Source organism: Phoenix dactylifera, chromosome 3 (assembly GCF_009389715.1).
Source record: "Phoenix dactylifera cultivar Barhee BC4 chromosome 3, palm_55x_up_171113_PBpolish2nd_filt_p, whole genome shotgun sequence".
Taxonomy (NCBI): domain Eukaryota; kingdom Viridiplantae; phylum Streptophyta; class Magnoliopsida; order Arecales; family Arecaceae; genus Phoenix; species Phoenix dactylifera.
In genome coordinates, this window is record NC_052394.1 from 613,055 (window position 1) to 638,456 (window position 25,402).

The window sequence follows — 25,402 nt, forward strand, 5'->3', positions numbered from 1 at the left end:
TCCACGAAAAAGTTTACGAGGTCCCGGAGATGTAGCGTACGAACATTCTGTCGCATAAATGCTCGTTTTGGGTCGACTTGGATGTTGATGAGTAATGATGCCATACAACTGATGATTAGCTCTCCTATCTGTTCAATTTTCAAAATCAAGTCATGTCCTCCATGGAGCTACAAAGATATAAGGTGGAGAAGCTAAATAATGCTCTTATTTATCTAATTTTAAGATAAATTCCTTAGGTTAATTAGTAATTACGATGAAAGTTTTATTTTCATTTTTCAAAATATAATAATTGATGAGGTCAAGGAAGGTCGGGCTCTGGCCTGCGCGTCTAACGCTACGGAGGGATTTTCCGCCCTCCGACCTCACCATTGATGAGGTCAAGAGCGGTCAGGCTCCAGCCCGCGCGTCCAGCACTATGGGGGATCTGCCGCCCTCGTCCCCGCCGATCTCAGACAGCGGAAGCGATTGCTTCTCCTCAAAGATATCGTCCGCTTTGAAGGGGGTTTCATAGTCTCTTCCCAACGCACGGTTTTGCCCCACAAAAAGCGCCTCTGAAGAGAAAGGGGTTGCCCCCCTCCATATAAGAAACAGACCTCTCCGCTGTCTAGTCGATGTGGGACTAAGTTCGGACCCTTTATTCCCACAACATAGCCCCCCAGCGGAGGGGTCTGTGCCTGGGTCAACGGCTCTCAACGAAAACACCATTGATGAGATCAAGGGAGGTGGGGCTTTGACCAGTGCTTCCAGCGCTACGGGAGGATTTTCCGCCCTCCGACCTCACCATTGATGAGGTTAGAGAGGTCGGGCTTCGGCCCGCGCGTCCAGCGCTACGGGGAAATTTTTCGCCCTCCGACCTTACCATTGATGAGGTCAGGCTCCGGCCCGCGCGTTCAGCGCTACAGAGGAATTTCCCACCCTCTGACCTCACCATTGATAAGGTCAAGGGAGGTCGGGCTCTGGCCTGCGCGTCCAACGCTACGGAGGGATTTTCCGCCCTCCGACCTCACCATTGATGAGGTCAAGAGCGGTCAGGCTCCGGCCCGCGCGTCCAGCGCTATGGGGGATCTGCCGCCATCGTCCCCGCCGATCTCAGACAGCGGAAGCGATTGCTTCTCCTCAAAGATATCATCCGCTTTGAAGGGGGTTTCATAGTCTCTTCCCAACGCACGGTTTTGCCCCACAAAAAGCGTCTTTGAAGAGGAAGGGGTTGCCCCCCTCCATTTAAGGAACAGACCTCTCCGCTATCTAGTCGATGTGGGACTAAGTTCGGATCCTTTATTCTCACAACATAGCCCCTCTAGTGGAGGGGTCTGTGCTGGGGTCAAGGGCTTTCAACGAAAGCACCATTGATGAGGTCAAGAGAGGTGGGGCTTCGACCCGCGCGTCCAGCGCTACGGGAGGATTTTCCACCCTCCGACCTCACCATTGATGAGGTCAAGGGAGGTCGGGCTTCGGCCCGCGCGTCCAGCACTACGGGGGGATTTTCCACTCTCCGACCTCACCATTGATGAGGTCAAGGGAGATTGGCCTCCAGCCTGCGTGTCCAACGCTACGAGGGGATCTGCCACCCTCCGAACTCATCCCCACCGATCTTAGACAACGAAGACGACTGCTTCTCCTCAGAGGTATTGTCTGCTTTGAATGGGGTTTCATAGTCTTTTTCCAACGCACGGTTTTGCCCTACAAAAGGTATCACTGAAGAGAAAGGGGTTGCCCCCCTCCATTTAAGGAACAAACTTCTCCGCTATCTAGTTGATGTGGGACTAAATTCGGACCTTTTATTTCCACAATAATAATAATATAAAAAGAGACTACGCCACTTTGCCACCCGAATTTGTTTGACGCGTAATGACTTCAAAACAGGACGTGTGAATCTAAAGAAATTTAGAGTTTTCTTCTCTACCAAAGTTGAAAAAAAAAAGGAAGAAAAAATGAACTTGCGTTGCATTTGATGAAGAAGTTGACGAAGAAGATGTTAACAATGGCCATTAAAAGAAAAGCTATGAGACCATATTAAGTAAGAGTTGTAAATTGGTTATTATTAAAATACTAGAGATTGCCTGCCATATTAATTAATCGGTTCACTGGTTCTATGTGCAAGTCAATAATTGGCCAAGTAATACTTACGGACTTATCTAACTCCACCTGCACTCCATGCACCGGACACTAATCCCAGATTGCCATATGAGACCAGTGAAAGAAAAAAATAGTCAACGGATGGGTAGTTGGTGGCACTACCCATTTATTAATATGATAATATTCTAGATCTCCAGCGCTGCAGAAAAAGAAAAAAAAAGTAAGTTACAAGAGCTTTCCTCTTAGGAAAATGATGATGGCAAGAAGGAATTTAAATTCAGCTGAGCTTGAAGGTAAAGGTGCTCCCACAATGAGTTAAACATAATCATATGGTATTTGAAATGCTATATTATGGAGGGACAGCCATTGAATCTGATCATTTATTTCCTTGTTAATTGGGTGGTTAGTCACAACCACGAAAATAAACTAAGTTTATAGTAATGCGATGGAAACCATTGTATTATGAGAAAGGAAATACCCTTTTTGTCCCTCTTTCTTTTGAGTTATCCGTAAATATGCTATCTGCTTATCATTTCGTTTTTTTTTTTTTTTTTTTTCTAAACATGCCGTTTGTTAATATTCAGTAGCCTGAGCAAGTTCTTGGTGCGTACTGCCACAGGGGAACTGGTTGACTTGTCGCTCGTAATTTTCCAGCAGCCCAGGAATTCTGCGGAGACGTGGAAATGGTGAGTACGGCAAAAACTAGTTAAAAAGTTCAATTTTATTATTCTGTAACACACAACGTATGGAAAGTTGTTTCTTTACTCTTACTGTCTTACATCATTTTTTTTTTTTTTTCTTTCGGTTTACCTTATGGCAAACGGGGCAGCCCGACTTGTTCTTTCATTATTTTTGTCACCCTGTTGTATACAAAAGCCTCATGTCGTTATATTGGCAGTTTGGTGTATATGAAATTGCCACGAGCGATGACATTACGTCAAATTGTCACGCACGCCTATCACAAGAACCTGAAATTTTTATATTGGTGGTTAGGACGCGATTTCCGTATTTCTTAAATCACTTTGAAAGTTTCATGTTCCTAAAATTATTCGAGAGAATTCCTGTTCCTAAAATTGTTCGCAAGCTTTTGCTTCTCCATAAAAGACGGGTTCCCACGATTGTAGACGAACACCCGGCCGGGCAACAAACTGAGTTACAATATCACAAACGAAAACCAAGATTTTATGAACAAATCCAACAAAGCTCCTCCTTCGGATGTCCATCGAAAGACTCTCTCTCTCTCTCTCTCTCTCTCTCTCTCTCTCTATATATATATATATATATATATATATATATATATATATGCAATATGCTGTCAACTTAACGAATGACCTCTCCGTACCAAAAAAAAGTGACAATGATGCATGATCTCTAATTTATCCTTCGGAATCGATGCCAACAACCTTGCTTTACTGCAATATAAATTGACACATCAGGTATCAGAAGCTACTTGTCTTGATTAAGAAAATATCCAATATTTATCAGCACGGCTAATACTAATCACACCATATATGGCTGGTTAAAACATCGAGTTCATCCGATGACCTACCGTCATATAGTGGGAAGCGTGGTTCATCTCCACTGCGAAGTGGAGGTTGAGGTGGTCCATTTTTCTGCCACCTGACAAACTTGGAGTTTCGTAGGGTCCACCATCGTGTGCTACAATGTTCTGAAATATTTATTATCGAGTGCATATGAACCTTCAAGGTTCGCCGTGTAATGCGATCGGGCCTAAAAGAAAGAGAACAAGAAAAAAAGAGTCGTTTTCAACTTCAGAATGGCACCCCCACCGATACGGGGGTGGTTCCAGTCAAAGCCACGGCATAATTTTTTTAATATTTATCAATTGGAACGCGTGGAACAAAATCAGGGGCGTGATGGTGGAGAGCCTTTTTATGAGTGGGTGTCGACTTCCAGGCTTGCGGTCAATAGTCGTCGTTGTCTTGCTACCCGAATTAGTCGTAACCATGATGTCATGAACGGATCAATTTCGTGATCGGCTCCGATGATCGATCGGCAGGCGGAGTCGAGTCAAAGAGCCGACGCACCAAGTCCTTGATTGATGCTTGAGGACCGAGATATACCCAGCAAGCATATATAGAATATTTGCTATTGTTATTATCATCATTTCGGACTTCAGCGACATAAGCCTCAGCCACTTGTCCAGAGGTCCGCTTCGATGCCGCAGGAAAAATTTATTGAAAGGCAACTATATGTACTAAAAAAAAAAAAAAAAGCAACTACAGTTATATATTTAATGGAACTCTATGGCAGGTCATCGTAGATCTCCGGTCCACGTTTGGTTATCGGCAACCAGCCAAGTCAACCGGACCGGGAAAGAAAGCAATTTGGCACGCATGGGGTCCTCAGCGGTTTCTGACGTCACCATCCTCCTTTCCTGATGCACGAGGCTTTGCATCCAGTTTTGTGTTTCCTTGAGCACTAAACTCTTTAGCCGCCGACATGTTTTGAGGATCGCCAACCCTATGACAAAGTGTCCTGTCAACTTTAGGGGTTTCTTCTGGAATGGCGCGAAATCGACATCATCAAAATGCCGAGCTGACTAGGTTGCTGGAGTGTTCGGCTCATCTGCCGTCCAAATCAAAAAGATTGGCTGGTGATAGCTGTGCGCCTCCGTGATGGCGGTCCTATTGCTATTGCGCTCGGATGGCGATGGTTCGACTTCACACATCCCAAAGAGGATGATGGATGGCTGATATCTCGATCAGATTGTTGCTCCGATGCTGGATTCGATCTGAAACAGCAAAGACAAGAAAGTGCATTCACCGGAGTGTATCTGGCGATGGATCCTCCGATGCCTAAGTCAGACGTGACTTTCAAGAAACAGAGGGAGGTATGATGGCGACAGAGTGGCGTGATGAAAGAGTCAAAAGAGAACTTTCCTAAAAAGCCTCCGAGAATGCAATATGTAAGCGAGGGCCGGAGCTCATCGCCAAGCGAATCAAGCACATGTGCTGGCCATTATGTTAACAGCTTGAATATTTTGCCCGTGACTGACGCGTACACTTCTCGAACATGTAGATTACTCATTATCACGTTTGTTTGAAAGCAATTTGCAATCATGGTTGAACTGTTGTCATATGGCAAGCTCTTGAGCAGTCAACCTGTGCCTATATGGTAAATCTCTATTGGTCGGTTTGCCATATCAGTTGCGGTTGATTCTGAGGCATATCACTTATCCTCCATTTCTGAGGTCAAGCTAACTTGATCAGCTTGGGAAAAGGAAGTAATTTTTCTCTAGTCAAGCCAACTAGCTAAGGTGAGCCATAAAACCAATCAACCATGATTGTCTTTTCAGCTTTGAAATTTTTTTGAAGACTGCATTTATAATTGTGTGCTGGTATCTGCCTTTCCCAAAGCAATATTATTAGCAGCAAGATTTTCAGAGCAATGATTAAATGCCTTGCTGATAGCAATTCGAATGACGGTTCAAGATCGAACGTTTGGTCGATATAGGGCTGAGATCAAACTGAGTACCCTAACAGTCGCGTCGATCCAGGCCACTCGAAGCTCTATATAATGCTGACCAGCGTCATCTCCATTTTGAGCATTTTGCAACCTGTTGTCTAGGAAGAGAGGTTGAGAGTGGGCTAGTACTTTGTCTTCGATGTCCTTTCTCTATCCAGTCTTGGACTAGAGTCCTTTCTCATTCTTGCCGCCGGTGTTTGTCCTTCCATCCCTCCACCAAAGCTTCCTCATGTTATGTTTCGAGTAGGTCCTTTTGGCATCTTGCTTCGATTCGAACCATTTGGTAGTTTTAGGATTTTCGCCCTTTGTTTTGTCCTTTTCTTTTCTTTCATTCCTTTATTTGCTTTACTAGGAGAAATGATGCGGTAAATAGCCGAGTGGTTATCAAACAACGAGTCTTAGGCTCAGCGCTCTCCTGATTGAGCCTCTGAGGCCTCAGAAGGATCCTTATCAATGGCCAACTTCGCCCCAACTGCTGAGAAAAGCATTTTGGGGGAGGTCAACTTGAAGAGGATTCACTTCGAGTATCATATTCCTCGAAACATCTTTCTGGAGTTGCCTAATCCTTCTAGTCAGGTGACATCACATGGGAAGGATCAATTCGCTTTTTATAAAAAAACTCTAAAGATGGGGCTGAGACTTCCTGCCCTGATACTTTTTGCCGAGCTTCTGTATAAATACCAGCTCACCCCGACTCAGCTCGTCCTCAATGTGTAAAGGATTAATATGTATCCATCCATTACCACTAGATAGGTTGAGCTTTCATGTGTTTGGTGCTTACACCGATTGAGAATATTACTTAGTTATATTGACAAGTTAAAAATGTTTTTTTCATGATTCTACAAGTTATATTGACTAGTTACAGATTGTACTAGTTAAAAATCTGAACCTTCCAGAAGTCCTAATCCTTCGTCTTTAAGTCCTAATCCGTCCGCTAATACAACTAATGATCGCTTTTGTACTCTTCGATTGCGTCCTTTTGTCCACAAACTACACTAAGCAGATCGTCACTGCTGCGGTGCCCTGCCAGCAAAGTCCCCTTTCAGGACCCTGCATAAAAATGTCAGAAGTTAATGGATTTGTCACAATAACACCCAACAAGAAACCTCCAATGAGGCCACCATATGAACCTTTTGCGTTAAAACTGAGCTTAACTTAGATCATCCTTTTAATTGTTGCTGGCTCCCATATTTTTCCCCATTGCTGAACTACGTACAAGTCACCCCGAGTAAGCTACATGAGCATTTTTCAGCTAGCATGATGTCCATCTCTTGATGCAACTGTCTATGATTTGCCCGTCTCCTCTTAAGCGGCAGCATGGTGACTCCAGATGATGAAAAACAACTCGGAAAACTAATCTCCTGCTGTTTGTTTCTAGATTGCCAGAATTTAATGGCACATTTATTAGGCAATCTGAAAGCAGCACAACCAAGAGCTGCAAAGAACTGGTTAGACAGCAAACAAGAAACAGAAATCTACAAGTTTTACTGACAAATCCAACCTAAGAGAATCCTTCATTTGCGATTCCAGATGGGTATCTGTAAATAATTTGCTAGAGAGGGACCAGCCAAACATAATCGAAGGGACCTAAAATGCATAGCTTGGAAACAATGAATAAAAATCTGCAACCACTTTACACTTCAATAGACGCAAATCCATCAGTACAAACTTGGAGTTTCTGGTTGTTCGAGGTACAAAAGTTCATGAAATCCATATCTTAAAGTCCTTGTCATTTCCCACCACTCAAGACATTTAAGTTGATGAATTAAACTCTCTCCAACCCGAGAAAATAATTTCTCCAAAATCCTCCCAACTGAACACATCGCTCATACTGCCACATACAGCACTCAACCTCTGAAAGTGACATATGCCAACAGGAAAACAGGAGACAGAATTCCCCATCAATCACACTTACAAAAAACACCATCAGAGTAGTTTCTTTTTCTCCAGGATCCAATTTTTAGCCTTGCTAAAATATTTGGCATATACTCTCTCATACATCAGCAACTCTGCATAAGCCCATTGCGCGTATCTGTCAATGCAATCTTCATACTTCTCATACAGTGCAGGGATGGTTAGGATGATGACAAGGCCTGATAGCAATACAGGGAATTAAGTGAACTTTGTGTTTAACAAGCCGGGATAACTCGGGAAGAGTAAAGCCTCATTTATAAACTTTTGAAAGCTTAGGATTTCATGATAGAGGAGATGTACATGATGCCAACAAAAAGTTCTAATATTTGATGTGATCAATCCTATTTCTGATATTCTAAATGATTAGAAAATGATAATAATTGCTTATAACCCAGGAGCAGCAGAAATAATAATAGAAAAATAAAAGAAATCAAAATGCGACAGCATGCCAAATTTCTCAACTCTTTTCAATTAATTCAGAGATAATTATGAGGTATGGAGACAAAAAATAAGCAGGGCAGCAAAAACAAAAAAGATGAGTGCTTAAATAATGCTCCTCACAAAGCTAAAGACGGACCATCAGTAGACGAATCTATGCTCCAATACTTGCCTTCCGGTAGTCTAGAAATCATCTTAGCACCACTCTTCAACATGCAAAGCCTTGAGCATTCCCTCAAAATCTCTCTCTTGTTCCATGTATGTGCACTAACTCACAGTCCTCTGTTTACAGAGCAACCCACCACTCATGTTGTACATGAGTAGGAGTAGAAACACATGGGAGAGTGGGAAGTCCATGAGAAGCACACGTGAGGAGGTAAGGCAGTGACAGATATGAGAGAGAGTAAGAGTGGCGTCTCCCACTCTTTCTCAAATTTTATCACAGGGTTGAGTAGGAACTTCCCCACTCTTGCCCAGACATACGTGAGTGGGTAGGGCTCTACTCTGCAAGTCTTCGCTCCCAACCAAGATTTGCCGTACCAGTCGGTACCATACCGTACTATATCAGAAAGTAATCTTATATTGTACTAACACTCAGTATGACTCATCTTCTTGTACCGTACCGTGTACTGACACTATAATAGGAGCACCAGTATGCGGTCTGATACCGAGACGGCAAACCTTGCTCCCAACATTCTCCCACTTGAAGACTTGCTTCAACATCTCCCTGAGTACATCAAAAACGAAGAGTATCAAGAAGCCACAGCCCAATTCTCAGCAATCATAAGGTAAGCTCAAGGCTAAGAGAAGCTCTACTCAATGTGAACTTTTTTGCGACAAGCTTCATGAGTATATCAGCTGAATTTTTGTTAGCATAGATCTTCTGCATAGAGACAATCTTGTTCTCCACAACATCTTGAACAAAATGATACTAAATGTCTATACGCTTCACCCTTGTGTGAAACGTAGGATTCCTTTGCAAGTGTAGCGTAGTCTGACTATCACAATAGATCAACCACTTTCCACTCAGCATGTAACTCTCCAAGCAACTTCTTGAGAAATGAAACAAAGGCAATGTCAAGCAAAGTGCAAACCATATCAAACATAAGACTCTCACCGCAGATGAATATGATACTCAAAGCATCTCTGCCTTCTCTGTTTCGGTGCTAGGGCACTGTTCTGAAGACTATGTAGCCTACAGGAAATAGAGTGCCGTCTGGCTTAGCATTCTGCATATTGAAGCTGTGCAGAACCTTTTCCGCATAACCTTTTGAGTTATCCAGACTATCCTGTTCATTCTATGTCCGAACACTATTATCCCAAGAATATGATTCACTAGCCTCAAATCTTTCATCTAAAATTCCCTAGACAACCGAGCTTTTAGTGTTGTAATAGCATCCCTGCTAGTTCTAGCAACCAACATTTCAACGACATAGAGTAGCAAGATTATGAAGCCACCATTCTTGAATTTTCATATATAGGCAAAAAATCAACTTCACATCTATGAAATCCCAAGATCATAATAAAAGAATCAAACTGCTTGTCCCAACACATTGGCACTTGATTTAACCTATAAAACAATTTGCTTAGCCTACAAAAAGATCCTTCTTGTTTCTTCAACAAAGCCTTCAGGATGAAACATATAAATCTCCTGATCTAGATTCCCATACAAAAAGGCAGTCTTCACATCTAACTATTCAAGCTCGATATCAAGCACAATTGCCAATGTTCAAAATAATATGGGCAATCTCTAAGCGAACAACCGGGGAGAACCTTTCTTCAGCTTGAAGACCCACGTGCAACTAATGGCTTTTCACCCCTCAGATAATTTCACCAGGTCCCAAGTTTTATTCTTGTGCAAGGCCTCCATCTTCTCATCCATGGATGCTCTGCATTAGCTAGCATCAATAGCCTCGGAAACCTCATGATATGAACTGGGCTCACCTTCTGTTATGCAAACATAAGCAGTAACATAGTTGTTGAGCTGTGTAGGAGACTTATGAGTCCTTCTGTGCCTGCCTTAATCTTCTTGCGGTTCTTCTTGCCCATGCTCTTCTTCAGATTCTGGCACATGATACCTGGCCTGCTGACTTTCTACGCCAACTTGATAACTATCATCATGCTTTGGTGCTTCAACTTCAATTGTGTCTTTCAATTCTGACTCCAGTTATACTTTTCCTTTTTGCAAAGAATCTTCATTGAATACAATACCTTAGTTAACAATCAACTTGTGGGTAGTAGAATCTCACAACGTGTTCCCCTTGTTCCAGTAGCATAGTCAATAAAAATACGCCTTTGGGACCTAGGGCCCAACTTTGTTCTCTCATCCTCAAGAATCCGTACATAAGTATCACATCCAAAAATGAAAGAAAGAATAATTGACAGGTTTGTTAGACCATACCTTCTCAGGAATTTCAGAGACAAGTGCAGTTGTAGAAACTCTGTTCACCAGGTAACATGCTATGAAACAGCTTTAGCCCAAAAAGAGACCTCCAATCCAGCTGTGCTCAACATGCTAATAGCCTGTTCTTCTGCCTTTCTCATTCTTAACCAAAGCCTTGAACTTCTTCAAACAAGCAAAAGTATCAGACCTCCTTTCCATGACGTAGACCTAGACTTTTCTAAAGTGATCATCTACAAAAGAAACAAAATATGATGCTCCAAGGGATTTGGCTTGGGCCTCTCAAATGCCAGAATGAATCAACTGTAAGAACTCTTTACTTCTACTAGTAGACAAAGGAAACCGGAATCTATGTTGTTCCCCTTAAAAGCAATCCTCATAAAATTCCAAACTCGAAGATTTCAAACTTGGGAGTAAATCTCTATCAAGGAATACCTTCAATCCATGCTCGCTCAAGTGACGCAAACATGTGCCAAGTTGATACAGGCACCGATACAGCACTAGCCACTACAGCATCACCAATCATAGTATCTCCAATGAACCAATACAAGCTACCTAGTAACTCTCTTTTTGCTACTACTATTGCTCCCTTCACTATTTGCAATTATACTTGTTCTCTAGAAAATCTATAACCATCTGCATCAAACTTTTCAAGTGATAGGAGGCTCTTTCGTAATCCCAGAACATGTCGACACTGGAAATCATGCTACTAATCCCAGTAAACATTGTAATCCAAATGTCGACACTGGAAATCATGCAGCACATCACCCATATAATGGTGCCACCATCACACCAACAGCAGGCGTAGAAATAATCCATATGCGGTGTCATATGAAAAGAGGCCCCCAAATCCAAAAATTCATTGATGCATCAAACTCTACTGCTAAATCGCCTACAACTCTCCATTACCCGAAGTATAATCTTCAGCTAAAATGCCCTGAGAATCCTTTGACTCAAATTTAGGCTTATGATGGTTCACCTTCCATAGTACGCAATCCTTCCATAGGTGGTCTGATTTCCTGCAGTTCTAGCACTTTACTCTCTTCCTCCCTTTTGACCCGGATCTGAAGTAACCTTGCTTATCCATGCTCCTTGCCAGAGCTATGCTTCTTGCCAACATCGCATCACTAGAAGAGCTTTGACCAATTTTCCAGTGAGTCTCCTCCATAAGCAATGCTGGCACAACATAGTCCATATTGAGAGGAGCCATGCTGCTGAGATACATGAAAAAACCATCCCATGAATCTGCATCAAAGAAAGCAAAATTTTGATTTTTTTGATCATCATTACTGTGACCTCCACTAGCCAGCTAATTGATCGGAGTACTGAACTCATTCAGATGCTCCTACAAAGAGGCCCCATCTTTCATCCTTAGGGTGAATAGCTGTCCATGGAGAAAAGATTTATTTTGCATAGACTTGCCCTCATACATATTTTTAAATCTACCATAGCCCTCTTGCAGTAGCCTCAAACGAAACATTGAATAACACAGACTCATCATGAGCCAACCTCTTGTTGGCCATAGCCAGCTGATCATTTTTTACGAACTCTTCATCTATCGTACTCTCTTGTTTTTGCTCCTTGCCTTTAAAAGTAGCAACATAGTCGTCTTTATCAACATCATGATCATCTTTAACTTGCACAATGCAAAATTGGCACTGTTAAACTTTGGGATCTAAAATCTGGTTAAGCTGTTGCTCGACATATCGAACAGTCTATTATTTTCCTCTTCTTGAACTTGGTTCTCTAATACCAATTGTTATGACCCATGAGCAATAGAAATAGTAATAGAAAAATAAAAGGAAATCAAAATGCATGGCACATCAGATTTTACATGGTTTGGCAAAATTGCCTATGTCCGCAAGGCAAGATCTCCACACTTTTCAATTAATTCAGATAGAATTACAAGGGACAGGGAATAATAAAAATAACTGGGTGGCAAAAAGAAGAGGACAAGTAATGCTCCTTAAAAAACTGAAGAAAGTTTGATAGAATTCGAATCTATGCTCCAACACTCGCCTTCAATTAGCTTGAAAGCAGCTAAAGCACCACTTCAACATGCTAAGCCCCGAGCACTCTCTCAAAATCTCTCTTGTTCTATGTAGGTGCACCTCCTTACAATCCCTCTATTTATAGTGCAACCCAGCACTCAATTTATATATGAGCGGGAGTAGAAACCATTGCAGAAGTCTATGAGAAGTACATATTATGGGTAAGACAGTGAGAGACATGAGAGAGTAAGAGTGGGGTCTCCTACTCTTTCTCAAATTCCATCATGTGGTTGAGTCGAAACTTTCCCCTCCTGCTTGAACATAAGTAAGTGTGGCAAGGCACTACTCCCGAAGTCTTCACGCCCAACATAAGTTCTTTAGTTTAATTTTACATGACATGATCGCATAAAATTTGAAAAAAAAAAATCAACTTTTTCATAACAAATTGCAAACTTCCTAGTAGATAATTCTTAAACCACCACAACTTCTAGCCGCTTCTAACAGTCAACACTATTTTATGTATCCATGAATTAAAAGAAGTTAATTCACAACATAGCATGTCAAGCAATTAAATTTACTTGAACTTCTCTTTTGCTTCTTTAATAAAGCCTTTGGGCACTTTGTACCTACCGTTGGAATTGGGCTCGGGCCGACCTAAAGGCTTGTTGGGTTCGGCCAACTATAGGTTGAGCCTTAGACCCTTCAGGTCGGGCTTGAACCTAAAATAGAGCTGAATAAATTTCGGGCTTGGCTCTACCCAATGCTTCGACCCACTTTGAGCCCAAAAAGAGATCCACCTCTCCATTCTCTCTCTACTCTCCCCTCTCCGTTCCCTCTCCTCTCTCCCTTCCGAACTCTGTCCCCTCTCCTCTCTCCACCGCTAGTTCTCTCCCCTCTCCGCTCTCTCCTCTCTCTTCCCCCCGATTTCTCCCCCTCTATCCGCTCTCTCACTTCCCATCTATCTCCCCTCTCTCCTCTCTCCCACTTGTTCTCTCTTTCTCCCCTTTCCGCCCTCCCCTCCCTTCCAACCTCTCTCCCTTCCACCCAATCTCTCCCTTCTCCCTCTCCCTCCTGATCTCTTTCTCTCCCCTCTCTCCCCACTCTCTCCTGCCTGTCTCTCTCCCCTCTCCCCCCCCTCTCCTCTCTCTCCACCAGATATCTCTCTCCCCCTCTCTCCTCTCTCCCTCTCCATATCCCTCCCAATCTATCTCTTGATCCCCTCTCTCCCTCCCAATCTTCTCTTTGCTCTCTCCCTCATATGTCTCCCTCTTGATATCTCTCCTCTCTATTCTTCTCTATGCTCTCTCTCTCTTCCCCCCCTCTCGCTCGTTTTGCACCGGATCCTAGAGGTGAAGCTCAGGGCTAGCCAATCGAGCTTCGGTCAGGCTCAGGTTCAAACTTGGACCCGAATCTTGAAAGAAATTTGGGGCCTCGACCTAGCCCAGAGCCCGAATATTTTCTTTGGATCGGGTCCAGGACCTGACCCAACCCAACCTAATTCTAGCATTATTTGTGCCTACTGTTTACTTAAAAAATTAAACTTCTCTTTTATAGATTTAGGGGTGTGGGATTAGTTTAATGCTACCAATAAGATAAAAACTGCATGACAACCACTTACTTGTGTAACCCAAAGTAAGAAAATCAGTCAAACTGCCAATAACGGATATCAACAATAAGCATATGGCTACTCTGTAGAAAAGATTCAAGTCCTTTCCAAGTGCAATGCTATGAAAAGCTGACAATGCCATATCTGCAAGAGAATGCACAAAAATTGCCGCTTCATTTATGGCTTCTTCTGATAGATGCATCTCTGGTATTGGTGGAGGGGGCCTGCACATCCATGTCATCAGATAGCTTGAGATATATTAAATTGGCATAATAATAAGGTAAAAGGAACCAGCACCTTAATATAAAAATGAATATGTAATTAAGTTAACAATGAGAAGGTAGAAGACTTTTCATCTCCAAAACATTTTGAAAGGAATGCATAACCACAAGAGATAGTATTACGCTTATTTTCTTGCCGGCATGTTTCATTCTTAACATGTCCAATTTCTTCTCCAGAACTTTTCAACTGAGAGAGCTTTGACTAGTATCCATGAGAATGCACTATCTAGGAATCAAATATTATGATGCTTGGGCAAAACAAGTGGTTTTTTAGCATTTCAAAGCCAAATTTGCAACTGTTTTCTAGTTTATGCCGCATATTACTAATGAAGCTTCAACATCCTCATCACTATCATTCTAAGATATCAGCCCCTGAATAGATCAATTTGTAGTTTGTTTGGTACATTCTTTTTCCTCTCTGTGGCAGTCAAACATTATTTTATTCCTTCTCCAATGGAGCATCTTGTAATGATTATCAGGGATTCCTGGCAGCCTCATAGGTTGTTGCTGATAAGACTCATTTGATAGTGGGCACTATTTTTGTTGCTCACCATGTACTAATGGCTGCTGCTTAAACCATGCACCCCTACTTGGTAATGGCAGCGACCTGACTCGCAGAGAGAGAGAGAGAGTATAAATAATCAGCGACAACCGAGTATCTCTATCATTCTTGTTGCCTATCAATTATGATCCGGCGGAGGACATAAATTCAGACAATGCTCTACGCGACATAGTGAAATGCACATCACATGCCACAGATTGATAGCTGAAAAATATAGTAATGGAAACTTCGAGTACTAAAGAGTTATACTTGATCAAAATGAAGATTATGCAAAAGGCTCCATAGAACCTCGATTACCTGTTAAGAATTGCTGCTGCTTTCGCCCATACAAAGAGAACGGAAATCAAGAGCAGCAGAACATTGGAAGCAAACGACAGCAGGGTATATCCAGATCTCTCAAAGACCACCCAAGCAGCCAGCGTTCCAAGCAGTATCCCGACCGTTATGTCTCTCCTCCTCCACAGCATCACATCTGCAACTGTCACACAAGCGTGCCATAAATGCTCCGTCCAATAAGAAAAGATATGAACCACTAATCAGAGGGCAAATTCGTATAGCACTTTTCCCAGCGAGTCTAGATCGCAATCCTAAAAGTTCCTATAAGCTTTCAACGAAAATAATAAGGCAAAGAAGGGCACTCAAATGGAATCGGGAGCTTAGGATGAAATTTTGGAATGAAGAAAGAAGAAATTCCCAAACAACAAAACTGATTAGTAAGAGATCAAACATATCCAAAACCGAGCCTATTGCTGCTTCAGCAGTAGAAATCCAAGAATCGGTCGGTAGAATCACTTCTGACGATCCGATGAGGCCCCCATTCCTACAAGACAAAGCCCTTCAATGTACGAGACAGACAAGAAGAATAGAACCAAATTTTGCGAGACCCCCAAACACCAAGAAATCCATAAACAACCCTCGAGACCAGAAGCGGGACCGATCAAAACAAATTGTCTGAAGATGCTTCGAAAGGAACTTCTGCTCTCAGATTCTGTTTAGGCTTACCAATTCCTCCCCCGAGGATCTCGTGCACGGATCTCTGCCTCCCAAAAAATCCAACAGAGGCGCCCATGGATGGATCCAAAATTTGGAGGCGAAAAGAGGCCGGCCGTTCCGTTTCCTTTGTCTCGGTGTTGCGAAGGGTAATGGAATGGATCTGAGAGGGGAAAGTGGGGTGGTGGGGCTGGTGGAATCTGACTCCAGCCACTCCTTTCTCCCCATCGATTTGAAAAACACAAGACTGATTCCGATTTTTCGGGAAACCAACTTTCTCCTCGACCCTTTTCCTTTCCTCTACTCCCCCTCCAACGTCGATCGCACGCGAAGGATGCAAGAGGTGCCAGCTTGGAAAGAAAACCAGGGCGTCAGCTTCGGGCCCCCTTGCGTTCATGGATATTTTTTCAGTGATGCCATTATATGGTGGTTAACAAGAGTGAGCTCAATTGCATCATCATCAGTGAATTGCGAATTGCGAGAGATAAAAGTATAGCAGAAACCAAAATCAATTAAGATACAACCCTTCCACGTATATAAAGAAGAACTCATCCATGGACTCCTCCATACCGCCGAACCAAGCTGCCGCATGTATATGCTTTGTTTAGGTTAAAAATGAAATTGACATATATAAGTGAAAAAAGAGAGGAGAAAATCGTATATCTCTCTCCAAGGCTGAAAGGGCTTTTAAAATGAAAGAAGAATATATAATCTTAAATTCCATCATCAAATTCAGTAATCAAAATACTTTTTAGTTAGTATAAAAATGTACACTATTAACTACATGAAAATAATAATTTTATAAATCCATCATAATCTCAATTTGCAATCTTTGAAATAGACGGAGAGAACGCCGTTAGAATGTCCCATTTTCGAAGAAGAGCAGAAACGGTCTTGACGGGATGAGGAGGAAGGTGAGTGAGGTTTTACCTGGACAATCTTTTTTAACTCTATGACTACGACCTCCTCTTGGTTCATTTCCTGATAAGGCTTGCCAGATATTTTGTTTCATTGGCTGGCCAAGAGCCGCGTTTCGTTTTGCGATCCAAGCATACAGAACTTGTTTCCACTGCAGCCTCCAGAGTCCAGAGCGAGCGAGAGAGAAACTGAGGTAGGGGGGGACTGGGAGAGGTATGTCTCTGTCTCCGTCGAGGCCGGAGCGGAGCGACGCTCATGTGCCGCCGGACGAGGAGGTGGAGAGGGAGGCGGAGGCGCGGGAGTACTTCCAAGAGAGCGCCCCCAAGCGCCACCCCAAGCCCTCCCGCAGCGACTACTCCTCCGACGCCCTCCAGTCCTCCGATCCGCATTCCATCCCCGAACTCGACAAATTTCGAGATCTCCAGGTGCTTCTTCCTCTTTTTATCTTTCACCACTTCATGTTCCTGGTTTCCTCTCCCCTTCCCATTCCATCCTGCATCTCCGTCAACGACCAATTAATTAGTTCGAATTCCTTGTAGAAGCTGGTCTCCGCTGAATCCCATGAAGCGGCAGAGGAGTACGTGGAGACAGAGTATTACAAAGATCTCGATTGCATCGATAAGCAGCACCACACGGTCTGTTTCTATCCCCTTGCTGCTGTCTTTTTTCTTCTTCTTCTTCTTCTTTTGCCCTCCCGAGGGGTTGGTGATTCTAGCATCAATATTACCACTCTTTGCACGTCAATGGCGATCCTGGGTTGAGATGGTTTCCATGCATCAGCGTCTGTCGGCATGGATATAGATTTTATTGCAACGCACTGCATTCCTCTATTAATACCAAAGCGCTGCACGTACCCTTCGATGATTTGGGTTTACGCACGGATGAGGATTCACTTTTGTCCTGCATGCGTGGGCTCCACTGACCCTCTGTTTCTGGTTCTTTTTCCGTAGCGTGTGATATGATCAGGCAATTAAGCATTATGAACCCAGATCTTCATCGTTACGGTTACCTACTCCAGGTTAGGATAGCGTAAACATTAAGTCTGCTTGCGATGACATGACCTGATCTCATGCCTGTGCCGTCGATGATGCTTGATTTTAGATGTTACACAGGGGAACACCCTGTCTTTTAGGCTTGGAGTTGCCTCTCTCATGCATTGCTTCTACTTTGTGCGCCGGCCGGCTTTTGTAGACTGGGACGGGCTTCATCGGGATGGAAAAATCCACCGGAAGCAGCTTCGAACTGACACCGGAATCTGATGCGCCGGGCTGCCATCCATCTTGCAAGGGAAATCCAGCGACGAATGAATGGATTCCATCTGTTGATATGGTACGAGTACGACTGACTGAAGGCTCTCTCTCTTTTTCTTTAAAACTTTTATTTCAAAACACGGCCTGTTCTTTTTATTCCAGGGGGTTCCAGCCTCGCACAAGCCTAATGGGAGCGACGCATGACACCGCTCGATGGTGGTAAGGTAAGGTTTATCAAGGCGATCCCTAGCATTTGGCATGGTGTCGTATTGATGTCAATATACATAAGCACTTTGAGTGCTACCGCTTGTTCGTCTGATTCTCTAAAAGACAAACACGTCTGCTGGGCCTAGCTGCAATGTTCGTATTATAATACACATGGCAGCGTTGCCTGTTGTGCTAATGCTGTCCTAATTGAATCTCCTAATCCATAGAGATGCTGCTCCTGGAGTGCTTGGAATGTCTATGGACAATTATGTTCAACTAGTCTGTGAGGGCAAATGTTGTTGGCCATTCTTGTAATTGGTTTCGCATGAGTTACCAAGCTTATCTTTTCGCATGCTCAGATAAGAAATGAAAGGCAAACGGGTGCAGGGAGAATGGGACGCACAGGGGCTCTCAAAAAAAAAATGGCGCGCTTCATGGGTTTTCACCTTAAACGACCACACGTGGGAGCCTGTAGCAGAGGCTCATTGGTCTTGTATTGCAGGCAGGCGCGAGCCTCTTGAGCATCGGAGGGCTCTTACCGGAACCACCGGTGAGGTTTTGTGCAGATACACCGTCGTGCAGGAGGTGGCTTGCCTTCTTCCTCGACATTCCGACAGCTTCCTCGGCTCCTCCGGCGTGGTTACCCTTGAGCCAAATTTGAACCACAACAATAGTTATCCTTATTCATTAGCAATGATTAGGTCTGGTTTCTAAATTTTAGTAGGAATTAAATATTTTTTCTCTTTCATTTTTTTCTATTTTTTGTTTGGGGTGGATCTACTCTGCATAGGTGAAACACAGAATTGATTGGTACATCGATGTCAGTGAGATGGGGGAGGAAGAACAAAAAATTCGATCGCTCAAGGACTTCACATCTGCTTTAATTTTCTAACCTTCATTCAATTTAGAGTCGTGCGGTGTGGTGTATTCAAGGAGATCGTCGGATGCGCTTTTTGGGAAGCAAATGTCCGCTATTTGGGAATCAAATGTCGCCTTCTCCTTGCAGAATGGGCAGTAATTACCGCCTGGCATCCGGGTTAATGGAAACTTTAACCTAGTTTGGCACTCTAAGAAGGTAGTACGCCTTCCGTCGGGGTAAATTTCATTAAAATCAGCACGGCTTTTTTTTTTGTGTATGTGGGGGGGGTTAATTAAGGATTGGGTTCCTCTGGCCGCCCGACATGGGTTAAAGGTTGCTATGCACAGGATACAGGCTGATAAGATTGAAAAGGAAGGAGAATCATCTTAGGTAGTAGTTGCCTGGCTAAAAGGAGGCTTGCATGAACCAGGTGGCGGCTATGAGAACCCTGCAGATTCGAATCGCTTGATCATGGCCCATGCCCATCGTGCTGCGTATCTTCGACTTTGATTACCCGAAAAAACAACCATGTCCCTAGCTGTTACAGCCCTTTCAGCCACGGATTTCGTGACACAATTTTCCACAAATTCTAGAATTCCAATAGGAGATTCTCCTGTTACGATACGATCCATCAAACCATAGGGCACAGTTTTTTTGTTTTTAGCGAAAAGAAATCATACAATCTCCGTTGGAGATAAATTAGAATCCATCGAACGGCAACATACTGTTTTAAATTCATTATCGCTGACAGGATCTCTGAGACATCAGACTCCCGCTCGCAGCCGTTTGGAATGGGCCGGGGCCCGGACCCGGGCAAGTTTGAGTTGGAGCGACCATAGCGACAAGGTAACTCGATTCATATCCTGGGCTCTTCCAACAGTGGCCCAAATCAGTCCACAATCCCGGAGCCTCCCTCCGAGAAATCCAAAACCTAAGTTTTAAAAATCTAAAGTCAGATTTTAATCTAACTTACGTGACACATCGAGTCCCGTTTGTCAAAGCCATGGGGCTCGCCGAAGTTGCATCATTTATCATTACCATGACTCTTGTTATCATCTACAATGCGGCGACTTAGACCAAGCAGTCTTCCATGGGCCGTATTAGCCCAATTGTGATGATGCAGTAACAGACTTACTATATGCGCAACAAGTTGTCGACGATCATGGCAGTTTTACTATTCATTCTTGGAAGGACAATATTACTGCATTAATTACAGCATCATCACAAATGACATAATTGGATGCATCAACCATTTTTCAGAAGATACTAATTATTAAAAAAACAGAAAAACTGATGCCTTTCATTGTTATGGAATATTAAAAAAACCAACTAATAATAACAGTCACCATCAGATGGTATGATATGAAACAAGAGTTATACGACCATGTTGCTGTTCGTCAAATAATAATTTCCAGCTCGCAGGGCGTTTTAAACTTAGAAAAAAAAAAAAATCGTCAATCTACAAAACACTCATTATAATTAGAAGATTAGCTGCCAAATAACAATTGCTACATTAAAATTAATTATGTATAAAAGTTGCAAGACGAGCCCATGGAAATGATTGGAACATTGTAATAAGCCTGCAGTTTGGTTTGGCACGGCTTATTTCGTCTTCTTCTTGTGGCTGGTTTGGATGAACTACGGTGAATCCACCAAAACCGGATTGTCAAAGTTTACAGCTTACAATTTCAAAGCATTAACAGGAGAATCGTCGAGAACAAACAGGTGGGTATATTACCTCCCAGCTAGGAACTTGGGAACCTCCTCCAGAGGGAGGAGATACAACTGTTGAGCTGCCGCCATTCAGTTTGCTTCAAAACAGACATCCAGTAAGCTTGGAAGACATTAATCGCTGAAGATAATTGTACTGCAGATCATGTCCAGCGATACTCCTGTCAACCAGATTATATACAAAATTGAAACGGCAAGCAATAATGGCATTACATTTATACGGAGTACCACAGCATCGTATGTCCGTTTAGGTTAAATCAGAAGACAAGGTCTCACCGCCTAACTGACAAATTGGAGACTGCTAACAGCAGCTAATCAGCCAAGCTGTCTCCCCCGGAAACTATCCGTACATATATCGTTCAAATTTCACTGACATCAGCTAGAGCATAGGATCCCAATCGACAAGATTCCACAAGTTATTTCTCTATATGATTATTCTCTCTATTCTCCAAAACAATACTGTGATTAGTTCCTATTACAGTCAAAATAAGTCCATTCTTTGCTCCTCCTTCCGATGTGGTTTTCCTTGAACCCCCTACTGGCATACTGTGACATGCGACAAACCTCTGAGAACTACTGCAGCATGCTGTCATTCGGTTTTTCAACTTCTCTTTCCAGGTTCTCACAAAAGAAAAAAAAAAAAAAAGTTACATTCTTTCCAAATTACAATGTCAACTTTCGGGTGTGGATCTTACCTAAAGAGCATCCAAAGATAAATGAGCAGGCAATCAGCAGCGACATATAGCAGAAAGATGGCTGAGGCCTAAGTAGCCTGTGCTAGATTTGAACTGAAAGGCCAGCAGCAATGTTTTGTGGGAAAATCCGAACCTTCATAGTTATTCCTATGGTACCTCATGATCTACAAGGACCGATGTCTAAGTTTAATTGAACTGTTGTACTAATGAAAAAGTATAATATCCCCTAAAAACATCGATAAGCAGTAAGCCTATTTGTTCAAAAGAGAGCAAAAAGACAATTCCATCAAAATAGCATGCCTCGATATCCAAATACATAAATTTGTAATACAGTAAGACTCTGCTCAAAAGCTGAGCATATGAGTCCCGTGACATGAAATAACAATGGTAAAGCCCCTGCAAACTTAGTCAACAATGGAGACCGGTTTTGAGTTTGTGTTGTGAGGACCGTACGGGCATATGTTCAATCCCATATTGGCTATACAATGGATAGATCCTGAGTATTTATATAGGACCAAAAAAACCTAAACAATACCTTTCATAGAGCTTTTTGGGTGAGACACCGGATCGTTACAAATGGCATTACAACGGGCCCGGCCTATAACCCATATAGACTAAAAGACTGTAGCATGGGTCTAAATTTGATTTGTAATATTTATGATTGAATTTCGATGAATTTTTAGACATTTAGCATGGCGAGAACACCAGGGCTTAAATGGGGAAGAGCATGCGAGAAGCGTGTCGGCGTATGTTTAGTCCTACATTGACTATGCAATGGGTAAATCAGGAAACCCAAAGAATCTCTTCCGACTAGCTTGTTGGGTGAGGTCCTGGGCCAGCATTTCATGGTTTAAAGCGAGGATAACTTAATCATTAGAAATAGTAATTAGGAACCCTACCAAAGTTTCAAGATTGTGAACAGCTAATTAATAACTTGACGAACATCAAATGTTCATACATTCTATAATAGAGTAGCCTAAACAGAAACAAGAACCGTATTAAAGAAACTAAAATTATAAACTCAAAAATCATGGTATAAAAAAAAAGAAAAAAGAGGAAGCCCAGCAAGAATATGTAAATATGGTTTACTTCGTCAAGAATATGTTCTACTTTATGTGGTAGATATATGGATATGTGTATTAAAGAAACACAAAGCTAACCCCATATGGTTCGCAATAAAACGATATTCTTCTTTTGTAATGCTAATGACAGGATGATGAGCAGCAGGAAAAGCATGCATTATGAGGCAACGGACGCAAATATCATTAATGCCTTTTCACCTAGCTAACAAGAAGAAGGAACGATACAGAAATTTGTGCTTACTCTGAGGAAGGAAGAAGATGAAGCTGATCGAAAGCGTGCAGTGGGTCAGTCAGTACGATCCGAGCGTGCTCCTTGTTGCCCAGTGGTGAGAATTGATGTTCCTTCCCTTCCCCCATCCCCCATCCCGCCACCTGAGCGACCCAATGTCAAAGTGGGTGGGAGAAAACCTGTCGCTCCGGTTCCTCTCCAACACAATCTCCTCCCTCCTCTTCTTCCCCATGCCGCTCCTGCTCATGCTCCCGATACCACCATTTCCACCCAAAGAGCTCCTCGAGCTTGCGCTGCTGTTGCACCGCAAGATCCTGCCGCTGCAACCCCGCGCCCGCAGCTCAGGCCAGGACTCCGACAGGGATCTATCGACCACCACGCCGCCTCCTCCTCTGCTCCCGCCTCTGCGGTTTATAAGCCCCCAGATGTTCCATGCCTTGCCCCACCTCCTGGGCTTCTTTGTACAACTCCCCTTGTAGGGCTCTCCGAAAGCCGATTCGAAGCTCTCGGACCGGTCCTCCCTCAGAGAATTTGAGCTGAAACCTCGCAAGATATCCCTGTCGAGCAAGCTTCCCGGCTGGAAGGGGAAGAACTCGGTGCCGCTGCCGGGAGATACCTTGGCATCGGAGGCCGGCTTCGGCTCGTTAGTCTCGACCGTCACCTTCCGGACAGAGTTCGACCGCTCGAAGCTCCACCGCCGCCGGCCAGACGTGTCCGAGTAGTAGTCTCGGGTCTGTATGGAGCCGCCCGGGGGCACGGCGTCCTCCTCGACGGGGATCTGGCTGTCCGATCGCTCTACGGCGGGAACAGGGGCGTCCTCCACGACGGAGAGCATGGGAGGGAGGCGATGGAACACGGATCGGCCTCCGACGAGGTAGCCGTCCCACGAGGCCCTCGGCTCGTCCCACGAGAACCGGGGGTCGTCGAAGGAGATCCGGCCGGCGTCGAGGGAGAACCGCGGGTCGATGTCGCATGACCGCCGTCCGAACGCGTCGACAGCGACCTCCGATTGCGTGTCGCGGAACCGGCGGGACGGTGGGTGGGGCTTCCCCGGTGGCGGCATAGCGGACGCAGCCGCCTTGCTGCCGGCCTGCTGCTTCTTGAGCTTCTGCTTCCCCCGCCACTTCTGGAGCTTCTTGCTGAAGACGGAGGCCGCAAGCCAGAAACTGCCGGCGATCTCCTTGAGGTCCTTGGGAGGAGGCTTTTTAGCCTGGGCGCCGGAGTCCAGATCTATATGGTCCTTCATCGGCTTCAGCTCCGCTTCCTCCTCCCGCACTCCTTCCTCGATCTCCCCCGACGTTCCCACCACCAGGACGGGATCCATGATCGTGATTTCGTCCTCGTTGTCTCTCCCCTGCTCCTCCTCCTGCTGCTTCTCCTCCTCCGCCTCATCCTCTTCCCGGGTTTCGAGCACGGGAGCCGCGACGGAGGCAGAGAGGCACTCAACCTCGATCTGGCCGCCCGCCGGCGCCGCCGCGGCGGATGGGAGGACAACGTCGCGGTGCCGATTCTTGTCGTCCTGGTGGAAGAGGGACCAGAGGGTGTTGCGCACCCGGACGTCGCAGGACTTACGCTGGGGCTCGAAGGCGGCGGAGGCGCGGGGCCCGGCGAAGCCGTCGCCACGGCCGCAGGAAAAGGACTTGCAGCGTCGGAGCTCCGGGCGCAAGAAGGAAGAGGAGGTGGAGTTCGAGGATGTGGGCGGCCCTCCTCCAGCAGCCTTGAACAAGAGGGATTTGAATGCGGAGGAGGAAGTGGACTTACGGGTGGAGGAGGAAGAGGCGGCGGCGGCGGTGTCGAGGTCGGCGAGGCGCTCGCGGAGACACGAAGCGCAGAAGCCGGTGACGAGCTCGTCAGGGTGGAGGTGGCAAGAGGAAGAAGGGAGGCGGTGGAGTTGGTCGTGAGTCGGCTGGTGGACTTGGAGACTCATGATGGATGATGCTTCTGCTTCTGCTTCTGCTTAGTATTTGGTTCTTGGCATGTTAACATTATCGGCCAGCTGGGCCTGGTGCGAGATACTATTTCTCATTGGATTGGATTGGATTTTGGGAAATGGGAAGGAGGAGCGCAGGGGGTGAGGGAGGAAACTAGGAAAGAAAGGAAGGGTTTAGAGAGGGAGGGAGAAGGGACTGGGGAAAGGGTTTTTCAAAGACCGTAAAGGTGTGTAAAGAAAAAAAAAAAAACATAAATGAAAATTAGAAAAAGAGAAAAAAAAAATTAAAAGCGATCATGCCATGCCCCTTCGTCCCCTTGCACCCTCCCATCTGCTTTTCTCTTTCACTTTTCCAGTTTAACGATTTTCCTCTTCGTCCCATGTGTATTCTGGGGTTTTTTTTATTCTTCTTCTTTTTCCCCTTTTCCATCCTCCTTTCGCTTTTTTTTTTCCGACGCGTCTTGATTCCGTACACAAGTGTGACAAGTCTCTGCTAGGGCGGGAGTAGGATATAGCCGCTAGGCGTCGAGAAAGTTGCATAAATTATGGAATCGATTCATAAAATTTGGGTACGCACACGGCACACCCCGTTAAGTCTTCGGAATGATAATCTCTAGATCCCCCACCTCACCCCTCCCCCTATGTCTGGCAGCTAGGGTTGGAATGTCCGTCTGTCTTCAATACGACCAGTATGATGTTAAATTTCGCAAGCTAGCGTGCGTTTCTAGTTCCTTCCTCCTAATTGTTAATCCT

General features: G+C 44.3%; 3 protein-coding genes across 7 annotated transcripts; 1 reads left to right on the plus strand and 2 right to left on the minus strand.

Moving 5' to 3' along the window:
• Positions 1–7,176: 7,176 nt before the first annotated feature.
• Positions 7,177–16,356, minus strand: LOC103723675 (reticulon-like protein B12). Of its 2 annotated transcripts, none has more exons than XM_008814661.4 (4): positions 15,761–16,356; positions 15,056–15,230; positions 13,928–14,139; positions 7,177–7,658 (listed from the first exon to the last, which is right to left on the minus strand). In XM_008814661.4, exons 1-4 carry the CDS (start codon positions 16,143–16,145, stop codon positions 7,492–7,494), a joined length of 939 nt encoding a protein of 312 aa, XP_008812883.2. In that variant the 5' UTR covers positions 16,146–16,356; the 3' UTR covers positions 7,177–7,491. The 2 variants fall into 2 exon arrangements, with proteins under 2 accessions (XP_008812883.2, XP_008812882.2); XM_008814660.4 differs by having other exon boundaries at positions 15,056–15,236; positions 15,761–16,355.
• Positions 16,357–16,781: 425 nt separating this feature from the next.
• Positions 16,782–19,001, plus strand: LOC103723674. 2 transcript variants are annotated; one of them, XM_008814656.4, is made up of 5 exons: positions 16,782–17,091; positions 17,206–17,301; positions 17,858–17,995; positions 18,079–18,140; positions 18,483–19,001. In XM_008814656.4, exons 1-4 carry the CDS (start codon positions 16,882–16,884, stop codon positions 18,118–18,120), a joined length of 486 nt encoding a protein of 161 aa, XP_008812878.2. In that variant the 5' UTR covers positions 16,782–16,881; the 3' UTR covers positions 18,121–18,140; positions 18,483–19,001. The 2 variants fall into 2 exon arrangements, with proteins under 2 accessions (XP_008812878.2, XP_038980062.1); XM_039124134.1 differs by having other exon boundaries at positions 16,784–17,091; positions 18,079–18,871.
• Positions 19,002–19,422: 421 nt separating this feature from the next.
• On the minus strand, positions 19,423–24,968 carry LOC103723673 (protein OCTOPUS-like). Of its 3 annotated transcripts, none has more exons than XR_005510874.1 (2): positions 21,409–24,968; positions 19,423–21,334 (listed from the first exon to the last, which is right to left on the minus strand). XR_005510874.1 is itself a non-coding variant. In XM_026800195.2 (2 exons), the coding sequence occupies exon 1, from the start codon at positions 24,644–24,646 to the stop codon at positions 22,781–22,783; it is 1,866 nt and encodes a 621-aa protein (XP_026655996.2). In that variant the 5' UTR covers positions 24,647–24,967; the 3' UTR covers positions 19,423–20,874; positions 22,732–22,780. The 3 variants fall into 3 exon arrangements, 2 of the variants coding, with proteins under 2 accessions (XP_026655996.2, XP_038980061.1); XM_026800195.2 differs by having other exon boundaries at positions 19,423–20,874; positions 22,732–24,967; XM_039124133.1 differs by having other exon boundaries at positions 19,423–21,572; positions 22,732–24,967.
• Positions 24,969–25,402: the final 434 nt, after the last annotated feature.

Bases quoted from the DNA above. Each gene is read 5' to 3' on its own strand.
- LOC103723675 (XM_008814660.4), bottom strand. From the start codon at position 16,145: ATGAACGCAAGGGGGCCCGAAGCTGACGCCCTGGTTTTCTTTCCAAGC. The intron at 15,237-15,760 runs GTAAGCCTAAAC...CTTGTGTGACAG, and splicing joins GATCCTCGGGGGAGGAATTG to TTGCAGATGTGATGCTGTGG. The intron at 14,140-15,055 runs GTAATCGAGGTT...ATGGATGTGCAG, and splicing joins GCAGCAGCAATTCTTAACAG to GCCCCCTCCACCAATACCAG.
- LOC103723674 (XM_008814656.4), top strand. From the start codon at position 16,882: ATGTCTCTGTCTCCGTCGAGGCCGGAGCGGAGCGACGCTCATGTGCCG. The intron at 17,092-17,205 runs GTGCTTCTTCCT...AATTCCTTGTAG, and splicing joins ACAAATTTCGAGATCTCCAG to AAGCTGGTCTCCGCTGAATC. The intron at 17,302-17,857 runs GTCTGTTTCTAT...CGGCTTTTGTAG, and splicing joins TCGATAAGCAGCACCACACG to ACTGGGACGGGCTTCATCGG.
- LOC103723673 (XM_026800195.2), bottom strand. From the start codon at position 24,646: ATGAGTCTCCAAGTCCACCAGCCGACTCACGACCAACTCCACCGCCTC.